General features: G+C 39.8%; 1 protein-coding gene across 4 annotated transcripts in view; it reads right to left on the reverse strand.

Annotated features, from left to right (window-relative positions):
* The window catches only part of phf2 (PHD finger protein 2), a 31436-nt gene extending 11597 nt beyond the window's left edge, over positions 1–19839 (reverse strand). For 2 of the 4 annotated variants that reach the window (XM_085776553.1, XM_085776551.1), the window contains exons 1-11: positions 19304–19700; positions 6819–6904; positions 6503–6617; positions 5930–6090; positions 3823–3964; positions 3524–3710; positions 3143–3305; positions 2326–2413; positions 1927–2033; positions 565–656; positions 339–428 (exon numbers count right to left, since the gene is read on the reverse strand). In XM_085776553.1, coding sequence (XP_085632679.1) covers positions 339–428; positions 565–656; positions 1927–2033; positions 2326–2413; positions 3143–3305; positions 3524–3710; positions 3823–3964; positions 5930–6090; positions 6503–6617; positions 6819–6904; positions 19304–19401 — 1329 coding nt within the window. In that variant the 5' untranslated portion in view covers positions 19402–19700. Of the gene's footprint in view, positions 1–338; positions 429–564; positions 657–1926; positions 2034–2325; positions 2414–3142; positions 3306–3523; positions 3711–3822; positions 3965–5929; positions 6091–6502; positions 6618–6818; positions 6905–19303 lie in introns of all 4 variants that reach the window. The other 2 variants (XM_085776554.1, XM_085776552.1) reach the window with 2 other exon arrangements.
* Positions 19840–20590: the final 751 nt, after the last annotated feature.

The raw sequence follows: 20590 nt of genomic DNA on the forward strand, positions 1-20590 counted from the left end.
TGTCTTCTGTTAAATATATTTATTTTAAATACTTGTATGAGTGATCTACTGTAGAGGTCACGCTTAAATGAGATGTATCAAATCCATTAGAAACATTTATTTTTGTATAACTGTTAAAACTGGAAGGGACGACTGTTTTTGTGCTCTGGAATAATGTTTTTGTCAGAACTGTTCTCAAACACCGGTTAACTACTGTTTGTTTTTGGTGGAACAGAAGTACTTTTATGCTGTACAAGGCTAATCTGGCTGAGCTGAGCTAAGGTGGAGGAGGTGATGTTCTTATACAGTATAAACTAGAGACCAATCGATCCCGTTAAATTTAAATACATTCAAAATACCTCCGACAGTCTGATCTCTTTGGCAAGATCTTTAATGAGCTGCGATGGTTTCATGTTCTCTGGAAGTTCATCTTCATGTTCCAAGAGGGCCTGTCAGGAGGTAAACAGACAGACCATCATCACTTTTATAACATTAGACAGACAGGTGGACGCCTATATCACAGCTAGGAAACAGTATACATACACAGTACACACACACACGCACAGTCAATCATCGTAACCGTACCTGCTTTTTAGTCCAAGCTCTGAAGGCTCCATTGATGATTTTGGCACCATGGATCAGATATGAAGCTGGTTGCTTATTTGCTTTATGTAAACCTAGAGAGGAAGAAATGAAAACGGTTTCATGAAATCAGTTGTGACTTTTAAACTGTGACAAGTCAAATCCATTAACATAAACCACTTTATCTGTTGTAGCTGTAATAACTAATTTTTAGCTCTGTGTCATGTCTGTGCTGATCACAAACACAAAGCTTTCATACTGTGACTCAGAGTTTCTTAACGTGGGGCCTTGGGATCCACAGGGTTCCTCAAATGACAGAATGTAGGGCTCCTCGATAAATAAATATCAAAAAGCAGTAAAAGTCCTATCATGTGTCTAATTTGCATCAGCGTAGGGCCCTTTGGTAGTCACTGTTTTAACCTGAAGGATCCAGGAGTCTGACATCAATATTTGATGTTTTAGAAAAATAACAACACCAGAGAAAATGTATTCTAACGGAACAAACTCTCAGTTCTCTGTTGGAAAATGAAATGGATCCATCAATCATATCTCTCTGCGTTACATCTACGGCACACTGATATTGGCCTGACACACACACAGAGCTGCAGTCTGGATGTTACAGCTCCACGCTGCATCTCTTTATGACGGACTATGTCCAGATTGAATTTCTGCGATTTATGAGAAATGATGTAAACTCTGTTTTAATGTGGATTTCCTCTTTAATTTGAGTTTAATGGCAGAAAACAACAGTCCAGATATCTAAGTAGCCCCTTTGAAATGAAGTGGATTTACAACCAAAACAGGAAATTATTAATAAGATCAAGACAAAATAGCAGCAACAGTGAGGGGAGTCTCTTTCCTGACCTTGACGTTAAAAAGAATAATGGTATATTAATGGTGAGGCCTTGTGGGTTAGAAGTAGTGTGCACCACACACAACAGCAACCTGGTTTTAACACACACACACACACACACACACACACACACACACACATTCATAGAAAATGGTGGAAACATAAACAATTGGCCCAAGCCAGCTGAGGGGAGTTTAAACACAGGCTTGTAATGGAGCAAATGATTCTAGCCGGGCCAAATCTTTTGAAGCTAATCATCTGTGAACTCAGCGATTTAATGACTGAAATAATATTAGAGCATCCAGCTCCTCATCTGTGCAGCAGACACGCAGCCATACGCTGGTGCGGCTTGGAAAAAGACATTTCTGACAGTGTTTGTGTTTTCTCTGCTTTCATGCATTCTTCAGTAGAAATGGTGAGTTACACAAGGATGTACATTTACGCTGAAATACCACATATTAGGAGCAAAAAGTTACATCTATAAATACTTAAAAAATGATTTAAATGTTCACCTTTGAATCGCTCGAGGAAATGCCGTCCCACATACCAGCACGCCGTCTCAAAGTTGGGGAAGGGGGTGAGAGTTTTGACCTTGAGCCGCTTCTCGATTTCATACGCTCTGAGGAGAATAAACCGAGACCTTTCAGCTAAACACTGTCACTTATTACCAACAGGTTTATTGCAGCAAACTATGCAGTTCACAAGCTATTTCCAAATGTGGAGAATTCACAAACAGATTGGTGGAATTTGGAGCTAAAACCAAGTCCTAAATGTGAACCCAGTGGAAACTACTGAGTAGCCAAGACCTTTGAGAAACACTAAATCCCCCCCAAATTAGGACAATTACAAAACACAGTGACAACGGAGCAGCAGCAGAAAGGAAGAGTGTGTAGCGAGACAGTCGTCCCAACCTCATCTGCATCTCCACGCTCAGGTTGTGGACGAAGTGTCCGGAGAACGCCAGGCAGTCGACCGGGGTCAGTATTGCATTGATCCAACCTGAGAAAGAAGGAACAAAAACCCGTGATTACAAATAAGTGAAAGTTAATTAATTCCAAATGTGTAAATAAAAGTAATATGGGATTTTTTTTTCAAATTACAATTACTTTGAATTTTTATTTTCTATTTACTTTTTTAAATTTAGCAACCAGCAATAAAAACTATTCCTAAATCTTTGTATGTATTAGACTGTGTGGTAATTACTACTGTATAAATAAAGAGCAGCACTTGGACTAATCAAGTATGTCTTTATGATTATGCATAAATGTAATTAATTAGTTTGATTTATTTGCTGGATTTGTCAAAAGCAGACATCCCTGTTGTTGGCAGTTTCCTCCATGTTTCGACAGATCTTGAGGAAAATGTGTTGTATGGATTATATCCATATCACCCACCTCATTTTCATTAAAGAGAAAAAAAGGGATAAAAAAAAAAGAAAAAAACCACAATCAAGTTTTAAAAAATTAACACTGATTCCTCTTGATAGATTTTGAAAACAAACTTTTCATCCATCAATTTATCCAGCCCATTGTGACACTTCCCAATTTATCATCTGGCAGAAAAACAGCAGAAAGCCCAAAGATATCATTTTCACTTCATTTAGTATGAAAAAGAGAGAAGCAGCAAATCTTCACATCTGAGCAGCAGGAAAGACACACACACACACACACACACACACACACACACACACACACACTTGTGTACTTTTGACCTGACTGTAGCTCTGACCTGACGGGATGAACAGAGTCTGGCCTTGCTTCAGAGTGCATTTGTAACACTTGTCCACTTGGTCAGCGAAGAACATTTCGCTGTGATTGGATGACGACCTCCAGCGCTCGTACAGAGACAGGTTGGCAGACGTGGGCTTGATGAGGAAGAAGATCTTCTCTCCCTGCAAATACAAGCGCAATCAGATTTTCTGGCATCATCATCACGGGGGAGAGATAATGTATCCCACATTTCGTCTTGAAGAAAAATCAGTGTGGTATAAACAGTTTTCTCATCATATTAGAGGCAGATGACACTGACCATCTGATACGCGTTTTTTTATAATACAAGGCCGTTTCTGGCCCGACGTCCTGCTCTAACCAGGGGGAGTGAGTGACAGACCTTTAGGATGTGGTACCAGACGGAGGCACCGCCGCATTCGATGTGGAAGTCTGTGTAGCTGTCTTTGACGCAGATGAGACAGTATTTTGTGACTTTTGGCTTCCCGAGCAGAGCATCATCAGGCCAGTAGTTTTCTACCCAAGACAACCGCCGCACAATCTGAGGACTCTCCACTATACTGTTCATCCTGGACCAGGCAGACAGACAGACAGACAGACAGAGACACAAGCAGCATGAGTTTCACAGAAAACTCACAGGCGTCTTCATAAACTTAATTTCAAACGTCACAGTATCCGCACCTTGTGTCCGAGAACTCCAGGTTGATGACGTTCAACACCTTCTTTCTGTTTGTGCTGTAGTAATAATCGACAAACTCCTTGAGCTTCATCTTGCTGTCGGTCTGTTTGGTGACATCAATGACATCCACACCAACATCAGGACCTGAGACGATCACAGAGGACATTCGGTAAAAAAAAAAGTCCAAACAACAGTCACAAACATCTTCTTTAGACAAGAAAATGTTTAGCAAAATATGTGAGTGGCAGAACACAAATATTTAACAAGTGATCTCATCTCATCAGAAGACGTTGGGACTAAAGAAGAGAAGCGCCCCCTGTTGAAGAGCAACAAGTACAACATGACATAACTGAAAAGTCCTCCAGCATGAGTGACTTTTTGTGTTTAATAGTTGATGCATAATTGGCGTATTTTTTCATTCTTTCTTCTTGTACTGCTCAAACTTAAAGCACTGTCTGTTATAGCTTTGATCTGCACCGTTATTGATTCTTGGGGTAGGAGCAGAATTAAAGTTTGACAGCTGTGTATTTATAGATCATACATACAGTATATTATTAACTCTTTATTTACAAAGCCCTCAGTAGGAAATGTATACCATATGTTATGTACCATCCCACATGATTGGCTGGGAAGACTGCCTTTGGATTCAAAGCCCCAGACATGTGGAATAAGCCACAGAGCACTTCAGAAATTGATATTCGATAAGAAATTGATACTAAGTTATCTGCATTTCAGCAACTAAATTTGAAATCTTCTCAAAAAAGAAATATGCAGTAGTTTTATTTATGATGTTTTATCCTCTTGGCATCTTGTGTTAAACTTTTCTCATGTGATATTTTGATTGCAATTCATTGTTCATTTTATCCCAATTGTATTTTAAATCATTTTTATATACCGTATATGTTTTTTATGTACATTGTACATCTTGAAAATTAGATGTCTTTAATAATTGTTAATAATAAAGGCAACAATAATTCAGCAGAAACAGAAAATGTCCTGCAGTGAAAATGTATAAAAAAAGTGAAAGAGTGCATATGTCAAATTAACTTTCATCAGATTATCATTGGTCATCCATTTATCTATAATGAGCATTTTACTGTTGTTTCAGGTCTTTGCATTCTGTTGAGTAGTAGTGGTAAATCTAACCGTAGCAGTATTACTGTAGGAACATTAGTGGCTCTTAGTAGTAGCAGTAACACTGGTATCGTTTGTAGTGGAAGTTGGAGCAGTCACATTCATTCAGTGCATTAGTCTAATTGTAGTAACTAACTGACAACATTAATAGTAATAATAATAATAACAATAATAATAGTAGCACACTAGTACAGAGCAACTTTTATAACAATGACAGTAACAGCACTGAAAGCAGTTACAGTGGTACAGTAGCTGTAGCGATTGTGTGTATGTAAACTAGTGGTAATAATTAGCTAATATCGTGATATTAGCAGCTTGGAGGCCGTGGCTCAGTACAACGGGTCGTGTTTTTTTTCTGTTTGTTTGCTTGTTTGTTAGCTTTGGTTTTCTTGCCTAATGCCGTTTCATGTCCTGCCTTGTAATGTCTGATATTGTTTGTGCTAATGTTTTAGCTCTGTGTGCTACTTGCATGTGTTTCTAGCTGTGCTTTCTTCTCTTGCTTTCGCTCGCTCTTCTTCTCTCTGTCTGCATGTTATGTCTGCATGCCATGAGCTTTTGTCATGTTGTATGTCAGACTTCTTACCTGTTTTACTTGTTATTATTATGAGCTTTTACTACTAGATAGATTACTAGATTGTTATGTAAGTTGTGTCTTGAAAGTACTTAATTGTTGCCCTTTTTTTGGCTTTTAGGTTTCCTTTAACATCTGGCCAGGGACAACGGACGAAAACTAGCCTTGTTGGCTAACTCTGGCCCACTTACAGTTTTTCTTTTAACTCTGTTGATTAGTGGTGCACTGTCCCTATGAAATAAATAAATGAAAAAATTAAAAATGTTCACTGATCAGACATAGGTGTTCAACATCAGTGGTGATCCAGTGAAGCAGCAGCAGCAGCAGTAAGAGCAGTGCTGGTAATAGAAGTAACAGTGTGAGATGTGCACTAAGCAGCAGCACGGTCGGCTACAGTCTCTCACCAACATAGTTCTCCACATCGCTGATGTAGAAGGTGGGAGCGGGCATGGACAAGCCGAGGCCATCTTTCTTCTGAACCAGGATTGGTTCATTGAAGCCGTTCTCCTCCAGGTAATCCATGGACAGCTGCCCACCGCTCACCTTTATCACTACATCATCAGCACTGTTGGCGGCACACACACACACACACACAAAAACAATGCAAACAGCAATGAGAGGAATGTGAGCGTAAGTACAGCACCATCTTGTCATGAAATGAAGACATAAAACGAGATCGCACTCCTCTGCCAGTAACATGTGAAACGACCTGAGAGCAGATCTTGAAACGTTATGAGACACTGCCCCCTATTGGGATCATTCACACAGTGATAGGAGGGTATTTTATTCAAAAGGCCTAATCAATACAAGGAATCATTTATTTTTAATCATGATTGAATTTATTAAACATGCCATCCCAATCTGTGAACATTAAATCTGACAATTTCATTTACATAGAAGATTTAACTATTTAACTGTGTTGACAGTTTTTCTACAGTTTGGTGATGAGTTGAACAAAAAATGTAAAACGACTTTACCTTGGAAATGTCCGACTGCGGAGCTCCTTTATGAAAACCTGACTGCCGTTCTGAACAGCTTTGATATCTGTGCTTTGCCCCGTGTCATGTTTGCTCCAGTTCTTTTTCTTTTTCACTGAAGGAAGAGGAGAAAAAACAACAACAGGAGAAATTCAACATTTCTGAAAGAAAATACATGTAGAATTAAGTGCAAATAATAAACTATTTAACTATTATTGATAAGAAATAAACTATCAGCAAGAAAGCATTTTCTTTACTTTGCTGATCACTGAGCAACAGTGAACACATTTCCTGTGGAGGGCGCTACTGTACTTACATGTGGATTTGCCATGAGTCTTCTCGCAGTTTGGACAGTGATATATGTCGATGTCTGGAGCATCATCTTCATCCACCTCAACACAGCTGAAACAAGAAAGAAAAAACAACACATTTAATATGATAGTTGGTATGGCTGAGTATGCTTGATAGTAGTACAGTTGTAGTTTTAGGTTTCGTTTCAGTAAACTGGTCAAGTCTCAACATCAGTGACATTTTTCATTTTCTCTGACAATACTGTGGTGACGTTTAACCATCAGTTAACAGGATCTATTTTTGTGTGTTCAATCATGTGAATGTTTGGTCAATGAAATGTTACAAATTGCACAATGATGTCACAGTACAGTGTGCTCATGCTCACATTTGAGAAACTGGAACAAAAGTGGAAAAACAACTTTTAAAAAAAATGAACCGATTATCCAAATAGTGGCTGATCAATTTTTTGTCAACATATCCATCAATTGAATCATTTCCTCAGCTGCAGTACCCTGAAAAATGATTGTGGCTCTTTCAAAATCCCTTGATTTCTGTTGCAGGAACATGAACAGAAACGTCAGTATGAAAGGAAACACACGTTTGAAATGTAAAACGGAAAACAGCCTTGAGCAGAGGTGTTTAAAATTTGCAATGGACCATGAAAAAACACTGCAACAGTCCTTGACACTGATACCTGGCTGGTCCACAGTGAAAGGCAGCAGAAGGGCAGCAGACTCATACACGGTACAGTAGAAGACAATGCAATACGTACACCAGATAGTGAACTATAAATACCCATCACACATGATATATGCATAAGCGTCCTGTGCTGTAGGATTGTGGTTTACAGCAGAAAAAAAGGAAGTGATGGTTGAATTAACGCGAGTCACTTTGCCTCAGTGTGATGTTTCATGCAATAATCACAGTTTATATGTGAAATGAAAACATTTCAAATGTTTATGTCTTGTGAATCTTTTTGAGACTCGTGTAATTATGGATGCAAGGGTCTGACATGTTCACATAACAACAGCATGGGAGATAGAAACTAAGAACAGAGGCTATGAGAAAGTGTTGATTTCCTCTATGACTGTGATAATTAATGTAGTTACTTGGGTAAAGTTATATTCAAATGTGAAAAAACAAAACAAAACAATGAAAACAAAGCGTTTGTCTCATTTGACATGATGACAGTGAACACTCATGTCCTCCCACTACGTCCAGCCACAGCTGTCACGCTCTCCTGCACAAGCAAATTCCTCCCATTTGGAGCCGCTGCTCCCAAACTCAATGAACTGGGAGTTTCCCACAATGTTTTCTTTTTTCCCCAGGGAACTCCACGGCTTCACTACGCAGAGTGCTTGCTTTTCACTGGAGGAAAATACAGGGAGTAGGTGGGTGTGAGGACGTAGTGGAAATGCCTGTTCATGGCATCCTTAGGAGAATCACATTAATATGTTGCTGCGCCACGGATCGAGACTAATTCTGCTGATAGTTTAGTCACATTGTTACTGTGTTGGGTGTAGAATTTATCTTTTAAGAGTACAGGATGTGTTTGTGAACCTGGACTAGGTCTAAAACCACATCATCACTGAATGAGCTGCAGCGACAGCGTCCCTGAAGCTCTGAAACTTCATTCAACCTCCAACCTCCTTCCTGTGGGAGGAGCCAGAGCAAATCTGACAACAGATCAGATGACATCACCCCATCACCCTTTGTGTTTGCTGCTTTTCAATGGTTTGTCTGGACTGGAGAGCTGCCATCGGTCTAACAAATTAGAGCAAACCCACAATTACTTTAAATTAAATTCAATGTGCCCATGCGGTCTGTGTGTTTAAAACTATGTTCTGCTTATCACTCAGTGGAGTGAGTGATGAAGCCAATGTCTTCGAAAAACAGTTTAGAGCTGATACTCAGATTGACCTATGATTTACCAATCCACAATGATGAATCAATAGCCAATCCCATATTATTTCACCAACGATTTCTTGTCATTGTCAAGACAACTCTTTGGTTTTCTCCCTTAGAGGACACCCCTCAAAGTCATGGCCTGTTCAGAATCAATTGGAGCAGTTGTGTTAATTTCCTAATAATCCTTGTTAAATGCTATTACAGCAGCTATTACAAAGCATTGCTCATCTGGCATCATTTAGAGCGCGCCCAAAAAAAAAAAAAAAAATCCCCGATCATAGTTAGTGTTGCTGCTGGTAGGTCATCAGGCTGTGGGAGCCTAATGAAAACTCTACAGAGATGTATTATGGGAAGTGTAGGGTCCAGATTTATAAAATCCACAGAAGTTGTCAGACTGCTGCTAATTGGAAGACCTATTATTGTCTATAGGTTTACACATGAAATACTAGAAGGGGGCACTAATGCAGCAAAAAAACAGCCAAAGAAAAACATTTTTTCACATCTACAGCGCCCAGCATGCGGCGTATGGTGAGGCGTCAGTACTGGCAATTCACACAATGTTGCTGCTGCTGAATAAATCAGTGCCAAATTCTGACGCAAATAAAATTACACAACTTCTGAAGAAACAAGTCGGCAACACCTGCAACTTATCTGAGATGTCACACTGAGTTGAAAACATCCTTGACAGCAAACTTGCCTGGTGGTGAGCCCATGAAATTGTGAAGCAAGGTTTCACCACCAGCCTCAAACATGGACTCACATTGGTTTTCCTTGGCTTTTGACACTAATCTCTGTGTTGGACTCAATAATATTCTACTCTACTGCAACGATGACTGGAGGATGGGGATGAATGAGTATGAGGAGGTTAGTGAAAACATTTTTTTTCATGTGTCATGTATCATGGATGACTCTCTTTGCTTTTCTCTCGCTACCTGGTAAAAATCCTCCTCTGCGTTTCCATTTGTCATCATCACTAAGCCAAACTTGACTGATTCATTCTGCCATTTCCCTCTCTCTCTGCATAGACTGAGCTCACTGGTCACTGACAATAACATCAACATTGATTGGTTTATTGTATGTTACGCCCCAACTCATTCCTACGATTAACTAAGAACACTTAGTACAACCTTTTTGAACTGTGCACCTGGTGCAGTTTTTGTTATTTTTCATCTTATGCTCTGAAAGTTTTACAAGCAAGATGGATTAGATATCTTTGTATTCTTGATCTGGTTAATCTTAGTGCCAGGTTGAGGTTTGTGAACGCTCCCATCATGGATTTCTGTCTCGTCATCAACAATCACTGCCAATAATGACAATCTGTACTGTAGAACTGTACAGTGGTCAGTTCAAACTGTGCCTTTACACTACAATTAACACACAAGCCAGATCTTATACCTGCCAAAAAAAGCCGATTGACTCCTTTTAAGCTGCCAAATGAGATCGTTTTTCTGTTTGGGAGGACACATACAACTGCAGGGTGCAACAACATCACAAGCAGCTGCACACACACACACACACACACACACACACTGACACAGGAGAAAGGTAAAGTGGATCTGTTGGCTCTTCTGTAAAGTGTCTGAGCCTCCTTGTGAGACACTTTGATCTGTGAATGTGTTTTCTAAACAGTCAACGCAGCTCTGAGTGCAGTTCACTCTCAGCGGACGATGTAGCCGTCGTGTTTGTAGTTTAACGGCAGCGCGCTGGACAAGAGGGCAGGTCTGTTTACAGGGTTTGTGCGCTCTGCAAGATGTCACAGCATGCAAAGATTAGCGAGTTCACGCAATTATCATAAATAAATAAACGAGTGATAATTGCAGGCCGCACCTCTGTACGTTGCAGGGAAAAGCAAGATGTTAGCATTTCTTTTTGACAAGCGTAAAAGCAGATGTTTTCAAAATGTGAGTGAATCAGTAAAGTCGTACATCAAATCAAATGAAATGTGATTTATTAGTGTTTACTGAGAGCTTGTATTGTGAAAATCACATGCCAGATGAGCTCGCCTGCTTTGTTGGTAGCCTGACTAGCGCAAGACACAGTCACAGTCTGGTATCCACTGGGCTTCTGAGGTTGGAGAGAGCGTGCCTCATTTTGGTACGGTGGCCCTAACAGCTCAATGTAACACAATGTAAGTGTTTCAGGGACACAAAAAAGTGACAGACCATAGGATGCGCTTTGACATTACAGTACCTACATGGTGATTTAAATTTAGGTGAGTTTGTTTGGTTTGTTGGAATGCCAATATTGCACAATTCAGATATTTTTGCAAATATGTCCTTTTAGCTAAGCCTCAGTCTTTAGCCAGGGCTTTCACTTTTTTATGTCCCCAGAAACACCCCTGATGTGTTGTGAGTTTTCCCAGCATGGTTGTATATTTGCCGGTATTGTACGTTTTTGCAGCACTCGCATTGACAACTGAGTACGTTCTTTTCTTACTTAGTAGCACATTTGTGTCTTTGATTGTGTCCTCCTAGTATAATAGTCTAAATTTGGCACTTCACTTGTGCCATATTCAAAGAGCTTGACTATAAGTCCAACTAATATGCCTTTGCTGCTGTGATTTTGAGAGTTTAGAAAAATCTGGGCCTCACAATCCCTTTAATTTAATTGATGTGCAATAACAAATTGCCAAAGCAGTCCGATAACAACAGATATGAACCCGTGTATTTCTTCTTTTCAGACACATTCACTTGCTAGTGAATACCAAAAAGTAGCAAAGCAGCTTTTGGTCAAAATGGTGCAGTCTTAAGTAGTAATGCATGGCGTGAAATTTTTGTTTGTTTTTCTGTTAATTAAAGCTTGCAACTTAACATTAAAGGGTCGCTAATGGTAGCCAGACCCATTGTATGTGAAAGAGTCCAGACTTTCAATCTAGATTATAAGAAAGAGTTATAATTCCTGCACTGATTAGCAGAACATCTGAGCTCTCAATAAATGTCAAAATAAGTAATAAAAACTAAATGACGAGCATTCATTGGGCTTCCCTCATTAACTTCATAGTGACAGGGTGAAAAAACAGTTGGAAAAGTAATTAGACCAGACAACAATACAAAGACAACAGGACTTGTGGGATCTGCTCTGCTGTGACTATTACTGTCAGCTGGTGACACTATGAGACCAACTAATTATTATCTTTCTCTGCCCATCCCATCACTGCTGCGCCTCTCAACAATTTAATGAATCAAAGACGCCAAATCCAGTCCACTTGATTCCTGCTACTTCTTGATGCTAGGATACAGCTGAAAGCATGGTACCAATAATAAACACTCAAGAGGTAGCAACAGAAAGGCACAGCTGTATGGTATTATGTTGGATACTGAAGGCATCAGTTGGCTAGTTGTTGGTAGTGTGCTAGCTTAGCCTCTTGTATTATAACAATGTAAAAATCAGTAGAGAAGCTACAACATGTCTGTACTTGGCATACATTGAAACTATAAGATGCTATAAGCTTTGCTTCAGCCGCAATCCTTTTCGACCAGCTGTATAGTATTTGTTACTACCTTGAATTTGTTTTGTTGAAATTTTGATGCTGTGATCGAAATAAACACTCATTCAAACTGGGGTAATGTTTGAAACGCAGCTTTATCAAGTACTTTTGCTTCTGTTTAGGCTTTACATTACACAAGAGCCAACGGCGCACAGACTTCAAGACACTTTCGGGACGCCACATGAGGCCTTCATAGAAACAGCCCAGCACGGTTAGTGTTAGCAGTACAGACACAGCGTTTGTTTGTCTGGTAAGGTAATAGTAATAATAGATGCAGGGTTTTTTGTTTTGTTTTGTTGCTTTTGTTTAATGCAGATACATTACATAGCTAGTATACAGTATACCTAAACTGTGCCCTGTTTTTTCAGTTTAAGCAGAATGTGACACATTGTTCTCTCAATATCAATATTGCTTTTTTATTTTGTTTTAAATGTAGGCCTATGTCATGCCTGTGATTTTTCAGTGGCACAATAATTCATTTAGTGTGGGAGTGGGAATGATTTAGGTTATTGAAAAACACGGCTTAGAAGCAATGAAGGTGAACTAATTCATATGAAGTTAGTTACAATTTTCTAAAATGAAATTTCATTTTCAACTATTTCTTTTTAACTGGCATAACACTGCCCGTCTATAGTCGAAACAAGTTCAGGAGCAATAATATTTAGACAGTCGATATATTCAATAATCAGTTGTTCAAAGTCAATGCTGCTGGGTCCTGGGATGTCCAATATAGCAGTGGGAACATTTCTACTGAAACTCTCCAGAAAAAGAAAAGAAAGGATGACTATGGTATGAATGGTAATTCCACGGCCTTGCTCTGTATTGGGGCAGAAAGAGAAATCTCAGATACATTTTCCGAACCCCTGAAAATAGAACTAAAGCTACATGGGAAAATACTATTACGCTGTGACCATTAACACTATTTGAAATTACATCACTGAAACACAGCCAGAAACCTTAAAACTGGGATGGCACTGTGGTGAAAGAGCAGAGCTAATCCTCTGGCAGTCGGACTTTATGGACTTCAAGTCAAGTCAGATGTCGGCTGTGGGTATGAGCCTGCCATGCCTATTTCATTCAGCATTTTCCTTCCCTTCTGCATTGATGGGCTGTTACCGTTTTTTAAAATCATCAACAACCTCCGAGCTAACAACCTACACACTGAAAATGACAGGTTTGATAACGATTTGGATGCTGCAGTCACACAGTCCACATATTGTGTCTTTGCTGGTCCTGTGGTGTTTGTATTGCGGGGTAGGCATGTGCTACTGCATCCTGGGTTTAATGTGAAATGAAGTACTTCTAGAGCTTTTTTCTGAAGGAGGGGATCCTTCTTCAGAAAAGTCCCAAAATTGAAGCCCATGGACATAGGGTGGACAATGATATTATTATTCTTTCATATGATTAACCAAATTACATTGGATATAAAACTAACCCGCTCTCATATTTATGGCATATTTTGGATCTTTAGAATTTGATGGACACCAGTGATAATTTAAGGCCAATGAAAGTGTTAGATGGTGGCTCCACTGACTGTGAAAAGTTAATCAATGTTTGTGCTGACAGTGTAGTGTTGCACAGATATCGCAATTGTTTATATCTGGGCCTTATGGCTTTTACTTTCTATCAAAGCTAATCTTTTAGCAGTAGTCATTAAGGCTTTTTATTTTAAGGATATCTTAGGGACACAAAGATTATATTGAATTTAAATCTGTTCTGTCTGAATCTGACTGATCTAATTGAGCTGTCACTGGCAACAACACTTAACACAACGACACTTAAAATGTTAAATGGAAATTGCAAAGCCTTATAAAGTCTTGGAAGACACTAGCAAGAATTCACAAGAGACTGCTAGTGGAACAAGTCAAGTCCAAAACTGTTTTCATGAGCAGATTGTGGTGATCTACAGTTTACAATAAAACTCAAATACAATGCCCAAGAAGAATTAAGCCATTTCATTTCAGAAGAGAAAATGTTGTCACTGATTAGTACACTACAATCGCAGATTTGCATTGAAGTTACAGACAAAAGTCGCTACACCCTTGACGAATGGGATTTCAAGCTCATTTTTTAGTTTATTTTTAGTATTTGTGTGTCTGTCTTAATTTGTGGTGACAGATTCAGTCCTTCTGGGCATGGATGAAACCAGTCTCGCACAGATCTGTGGAGAGATGTTTTTCCTGGCAGGGTCCACACCAACATGCTGGACCCCAATTTCATCTGACCAACGGATGTGCTGCCAATATTTATCAAGCCTCTTGTTATACTCTTTAGTGAAGTTTAATCTAACAGTTTTGTGTGGTAATGGATTTCTTCTTGGGCGGCGGCATCCATAGAGTTTGACTTCATGCATCACTTGTGTGTTCTCTACTATATTTGTGAAGTTGCACTGTCTGGACCAGCCGCCGCAGAATCAGCCCCTCCTGAGCTCTCAGGGAACCACCAGGAGGCTTTTATTGTGAAGCAGCTGCAGGATGTGTTAGGCTTTAGGCTATATCATGCTTGGTAGCCAAACACTTTTTGACAGTTGTTTCCAGTGGTGGAATCATTCACATTAAAGTAGCAGTTATACACCAAGTCCTGCATCGAAATCTGCATCAACATTTAGGTAAAGTACAGCAAAATATCAAAGGGAAAAGTATCCGTAGTGCTTGTGTTTTAGTGATTGTTTGTTTTACTAGAACATCAATGGACTGTATGTAAGCAGCACTATAATGTTGATTCAATGTTGTAGCTTATTTTGACTGTTTGATGTAGGTTTAGGTACTTTCTACTTTCTATTATAACATACTTTATATATTAGAAATGTTTGTTTTTAACTTGTAACTATAATAGTGGAATGAATGTAGTGACTTAAAGGATAATTTCCGTTTTTTACAACCTGGACCTTATTTCTAGCATAAAATAAGATCATTTTACTCACCCAGACAACTTTGGTGTCATTTGGAGTTGTTTTGACGAAATTAGCCCCAGTGGAGCGGCACGTATATCCGTATAATGCGAGAACACGGGGCACGCAATGCAGCCTCTAAATAACACATTATCCGCTGCAAAACTCGTTCATTTCGCCAATATTTTGTTATGATCCACTAGTGCTATTCCCCTCCGAGCCCGTGGTGGCATGTTATCAACATGCTGCGCCTGTAGGTTGACTACTAACCTCTGACCTGGATGATGTCATCTCCGACCGCTGCCCGGCGCGGCTAACTTGCTACCGCTAATGCTACAGTTCGTTTCTGCGTGTTTCTGACTTGTCAGAACAAAATGAGCAGCTGGATGAAGTTCAGCTTCCACAGACTTCCTTTCCGCAGCCTGGACTCACTAAAGCTCCGGCTAGTTGAGCTAAAAATGGACCTGAATGCCGAAGCGGAATGATTATTATCAGAATGAGCCGGGCAGCGGTCAGAGATGACATCATCCAGGTCAGAGGTCAGTAGGTCAACCTACAGACCCCGGATGTTGATAACATGCCACCACGGGCTCGGAGGGGAATAGCACTAGTGTATCATAACAAAATATTGGTGAAATGAACAAGTTTTGCAGCGGATAATGTGTTATTTAGAGGCTGCATTGCGCTGCCCCGTGTTCTCGCATTATACGGATATATGCGCCGCTCCACTGGAGCTAATTTCGTCAAAACAACTCCAAATGACACCAAAGTTATCTGGGTGAGTAAAATGATCGTATTTTATGCTAGAAATAAGGTCCAGGTTGTAAAAAACGGAAATTATCCTTTAAAGAGTACAATATTTGCCCCTAAAATGTGGTGAAATGAAGCATAAAGAAACTGAAACTGAAAGTACAGGGTCACAGTAACATTTTTCATTCATTTTGGCTATGGTTATCTCTGCTGTCACATTGGTAAAAAGCCCATGTTTAAAAGAGGTACACTCTAAAATGTAACAGTATACTATACTATCTGAATACACACAAGTATGTTTACTAAGTGTAATTTTCATACACTTGTGTATGTGATACTACCTAGTGGGCAGGACAAACACATCTCTCTTTCCTCACAATAACCCCCAGTGAATGCAGTCTCACAGACGGCTGGTTGCTGCAGGGCAGTTGAGACATTTAAGTAAGTAAGACAAAACTGGTAAGAGTGCAACCTGTTTCACTCTCAGAGTGGGTGTCTCTCTGAGAAAATCACAGCTATTTAAAAAGAGAAGGATCTGAAGGGTAATTGGTGGTCTGTGAAATGTCATGTGTGTGTAAGTGAAAAGATCAAATACTCAGCAATTATTTACTACGCAGTAGGGAATAACTCGAGGTAATTATCACATAGTGGAAAGCAGTTGATTTGTCCTATTTACAAAGCTAGTTTACATATTTACATTATGAAATAAAGCTGTAACGTGCCGCTGACATAATTGTGGGTGTACTGTAATACTATTCATTATTTGTGTTATTTATGGCAAAAATAATTGTAAATGTTGACATTCATAGACAGACTATGCAGTCACTGACCAGGCTGTGGTACCTGACACATTATGACTCACTCAAAACACCTCAGAATTCATACAATGATAACAGTTCAGAGCATTTGCTTAAAACAGCTGCTTGCTGCTTTTGCAAAAAAAAGGATCGATGAGAGTGGCGAAGCTGAACCCTGCAGTAAACTGGGGGCCATGGAATTTACAAAAGAGGATAAATTTTAAAAAAAACAGTGAAGGGCAGAGTTTGGCAATAACCATCAGTGTTTGTCCTTACAAATGACCCCTAACACATTCATTTAATATAAAAAATATTGCTGTTTTAGAGGTACAAAAATTCTAAAACGGCCTCATTTTTGTGTCTCGGGCCTCTCTCAACATGTGATCAAACAGAAATGCAGAGTAAAAAACAAGACACTGTGGGTTTAGAAGTTAGAGTTGACTATATCCTGATCAACAACAGCTGGTCATGATAACTGCAGGCAGCATCTTAAAAGCCCTCTCCTGTGACTCAGACGTGGACAAAACCAAGGTGACTCTTGGATGTGAGGCTTATGAGTTGTAGTACTGTGTAGTTTCTAAGTGGTGATGGAGCTGGGTTTGCACGCTCTCCCTGCTGTAGGTCTATATGACGCTTTATGATGAACACAGCTAAGGTCTTTGGACAAACTAAGCATATTTCCAGAATATATGATGTATTATTACTACATCCTCGCTATTACATACTCATACTGTCGCTGTTGTTATTATGTCTTAAGATTTCCACCTCACCTACCTCTGGTTTTACAGCTTGACAGTGTAATAATTAGGCTACTACCAGTAATTACTTCCCCTTGCTACATGAATGTGTACTGCACTCTGAGATAACAGTACACAATAAACCGTTCGGCCAAGGTAAATATACTGCTTTGTGAGCTCATGATAAACAGACAATTTAGATACACGGACTACAAGGACATGCAAGCGAAGCAAGGGGCGGCACACTATACGTGGGATCCCTCAAGGTTCAATTATTGTCACACTGCTTTTCATTTATGTTCACGCTGCCACAGATCATAGGCTACCTACGGTGATAACCCATAATATGATAACACACAGTGGCACCATCGCGTCAGAAATGAACATATACTCGATCGAGGTACTCCTATTAAGCTATTACTGCTTCTCCACTCTAAACGCACACAGCTTTTATAGCATTAATCAGCTTCTTATTTTGACACTCCACACTTAAAAAAGCCTGATTGTTTGTAAAAAATAAAAAGTGTTTTTTAGAGTTATAATTTGATTTAAATGTCCCTTAATCAAGTTGGGATACAGTTTGGACAAATCCACTTTATCACAATAAGGGACTTTGCTTTGAAACTCCAATAGGATTCCCATTGTAGCCTATTATTGTGTGCAAATATGAGAACAAGATGTAATATTTCCCCCCTTTTTTTTACACTGCTGGTTGTTTGGCTTATAAATGCTTATCCTCGGCATTTAATTCACTACTAGGCTGCTACATAATGTGGTGAAGCTACATGCAACCCAGCCAGGGCAGCAGCAGCAGCCAGGCAGGCAGTGGGGGGAAGCATTAAAGGGTTAACGTTCAGGCGCGTAAATACTGTTCATTGCTCTGAAAGCCTCGTTCACCCACAACGAAACACGATTAACAAAATCTATTCCCAATAGGACACCCAGAGTGCAGCCGAACAGCTTGAGACATGCCAAAAGAAAAAAAGACGAGTACCATGGGGCAGACTCACTCACTGGTACAACAACAAGTACAAACAGCGGGAGGGAAAAATATAACGTGATGATGATGATGATGATAGCAGCAGCGGGGATTTGGCTGGCCGCGGTCGGTACGAGCTTATGTACGGCGGCGGGAGGGAAAGTGATGAGTCGCCGCGTTAACAACACGTCTAAACGTTTAAAAATGTAAAGACGTGTATCGAAAACAGCTATGATGACCCATTAAAGTCACTGTACAGACAAGCGCAGTCGGCGTATTTCTTGTTTCCCTCTGCGTTAAAGCCCCGGCACATCCAGCTCGGGTGCTATTGTCAGCCATAGCTGCTGCTGCTGCTGCTGCACGGGGCTGAGCTGCCTCAGACTCAGTCAGGTCGTGATTTTCAACCGTGCTGTGTGGAAAAAATATAACACCCCGACAAATAAAATAAAAAAGACAAGACAAGACAGCGGTTCTGTGGTGTCAATATTTCCGACTATCGGCCTGAGAGCGGCCGCTTTTGGGGTAGAAGTAGAAGGGGAAATGGGAGACAAATGCTGAAGCGAGTACCGCCGGAGCTTTGCCCCCGCTGCCGTCCGCGCAGCAGCAGCCCGGGATCGGTTCAGCGTGGGGCCAAGCGCGCTGGTTAAATAGCCATTAAATGTAATCAATACACGAACCACACCGTAACCATATCGCGTTGTATACTCCGACGTATATTTCTAATAAAAAGGGGGATTCTTGCTTTGTGTTATTCGCGAAAAAATGTCACAACCCTGCTCGGGCTATATTTAACTCCGCCTTCTTCTTCTTCTCCGAGCGGCCTCTCTTCAGATGTAGACGGGCGACTAAGAGCCACAAAGCTGTCAAACGCAACACAGACCTCGCCATTTTTGTTTGTTTTCCACAAATGCAAAACCACCTCGAAAAAAACAACAACCACGGTGAACAATGTGTGGCCTTACCTGCCGTGGAACCAGTCCTTGCAAGCATCGCACTCGATCATAAACTGGGTCACGTCGTAAGGTAATCTGCAGATGCAATATACTGGTACAGTCGCCATGTTCAATTCACAACTACGTCGGGATAGACTAGGGGGGCTGCAGGAGGAACAACGTCCTGCAAACAATATGATCCAATATGATCTTCCCCAGAAAAAAAGCCAGGGGCAGTCCCGCCGGACACATGAACCTAAGCGCACATCTCCATCACACCACGGCCGTGTTTGCGTTCATACGGGGAGGTGGAAACGATGGAGCCTCGTCGTAGCAAGCTTTCCTGAAATGCATTATTATTATTATTACTATGTGCATGCCCCCTGGTGACTGTACGGCACCGAGGCGGTCATGTAAGGAGCCAGAAGAAAATGTAGCCTCGATGTCACTGCGAAGCAAATAAATAAATAAATAAATAAATGTGAAAAGTTACGTCAGGGAGCAGGTTAATCAGCAGAGCTCAAATCAGATGAATGAACGTCCGGATAATCAACATTGCAACTATCAGGATCATTTTTTCTCTCGCAGCGCATTTGAATCATAGACGATATAAAAATAGATATGAATTTGAATTTAAAAAAGCAGCAGTCTCCATCCAACACAGACAAAATAAAAGCTTTTCGATATATGATGGGGAAAATACCAATAGATATAAATTAACAAATATATTGCATTATTTAATTAAAACAATAAACAATGTTGCAATGCATTTTTTTTAAAATTACATACACAATAAACAGTATACACATACATATACAAATAAATAAATAGAAAATACATGCACATATAAATAAATATATATATATATACATCTCCAGCATATTCCAGCATATAAACAGTTGAAATCATATTTGAAAATAAATGTTTCTAAATGGTTGCGTTATTTTAATGTTTTGTTTAGTTTTTAACCCTCTTATATGGTCTTAGTTTCTCCATGGAGCCAGATCATGGATCAACAATATCTGGATATTTGAAGATTATACAGTTTTTCACATTCTGCTATTACAAGAATATGATACATGTTAGTTTTTACAGGCTGGTTGTAAAGCTGGTTTTAGATTAAAGATGTAGCTGCTTAAGGGCAAAAGGGGGCAGTGTAATGAGGCTTTGAAACCATGATGTAGTATGACAAACCATACAGAAAATATAATTTGTAATATTTGTCATAATATATAATTCAATGAATTAATAACATAAAACTTAAAATGGCGTTAATATGTACAGGCCTTCGGCTTTGCTCTTTTATATGCTTATAAC

This window comes from Trachurus japonicus, chromosome 5, assembly GCF_045865225.1.
Source record: "Trachurus japonicus isolate A0001 chromosome 5, Traja_1.0".
Classification (NCBI taxonomy): Eukaryota; Metazoa; Chordata; class Actinopteri; order Carangiformes; family Carangidae; genus Trachurus; species Trachurus japonicus.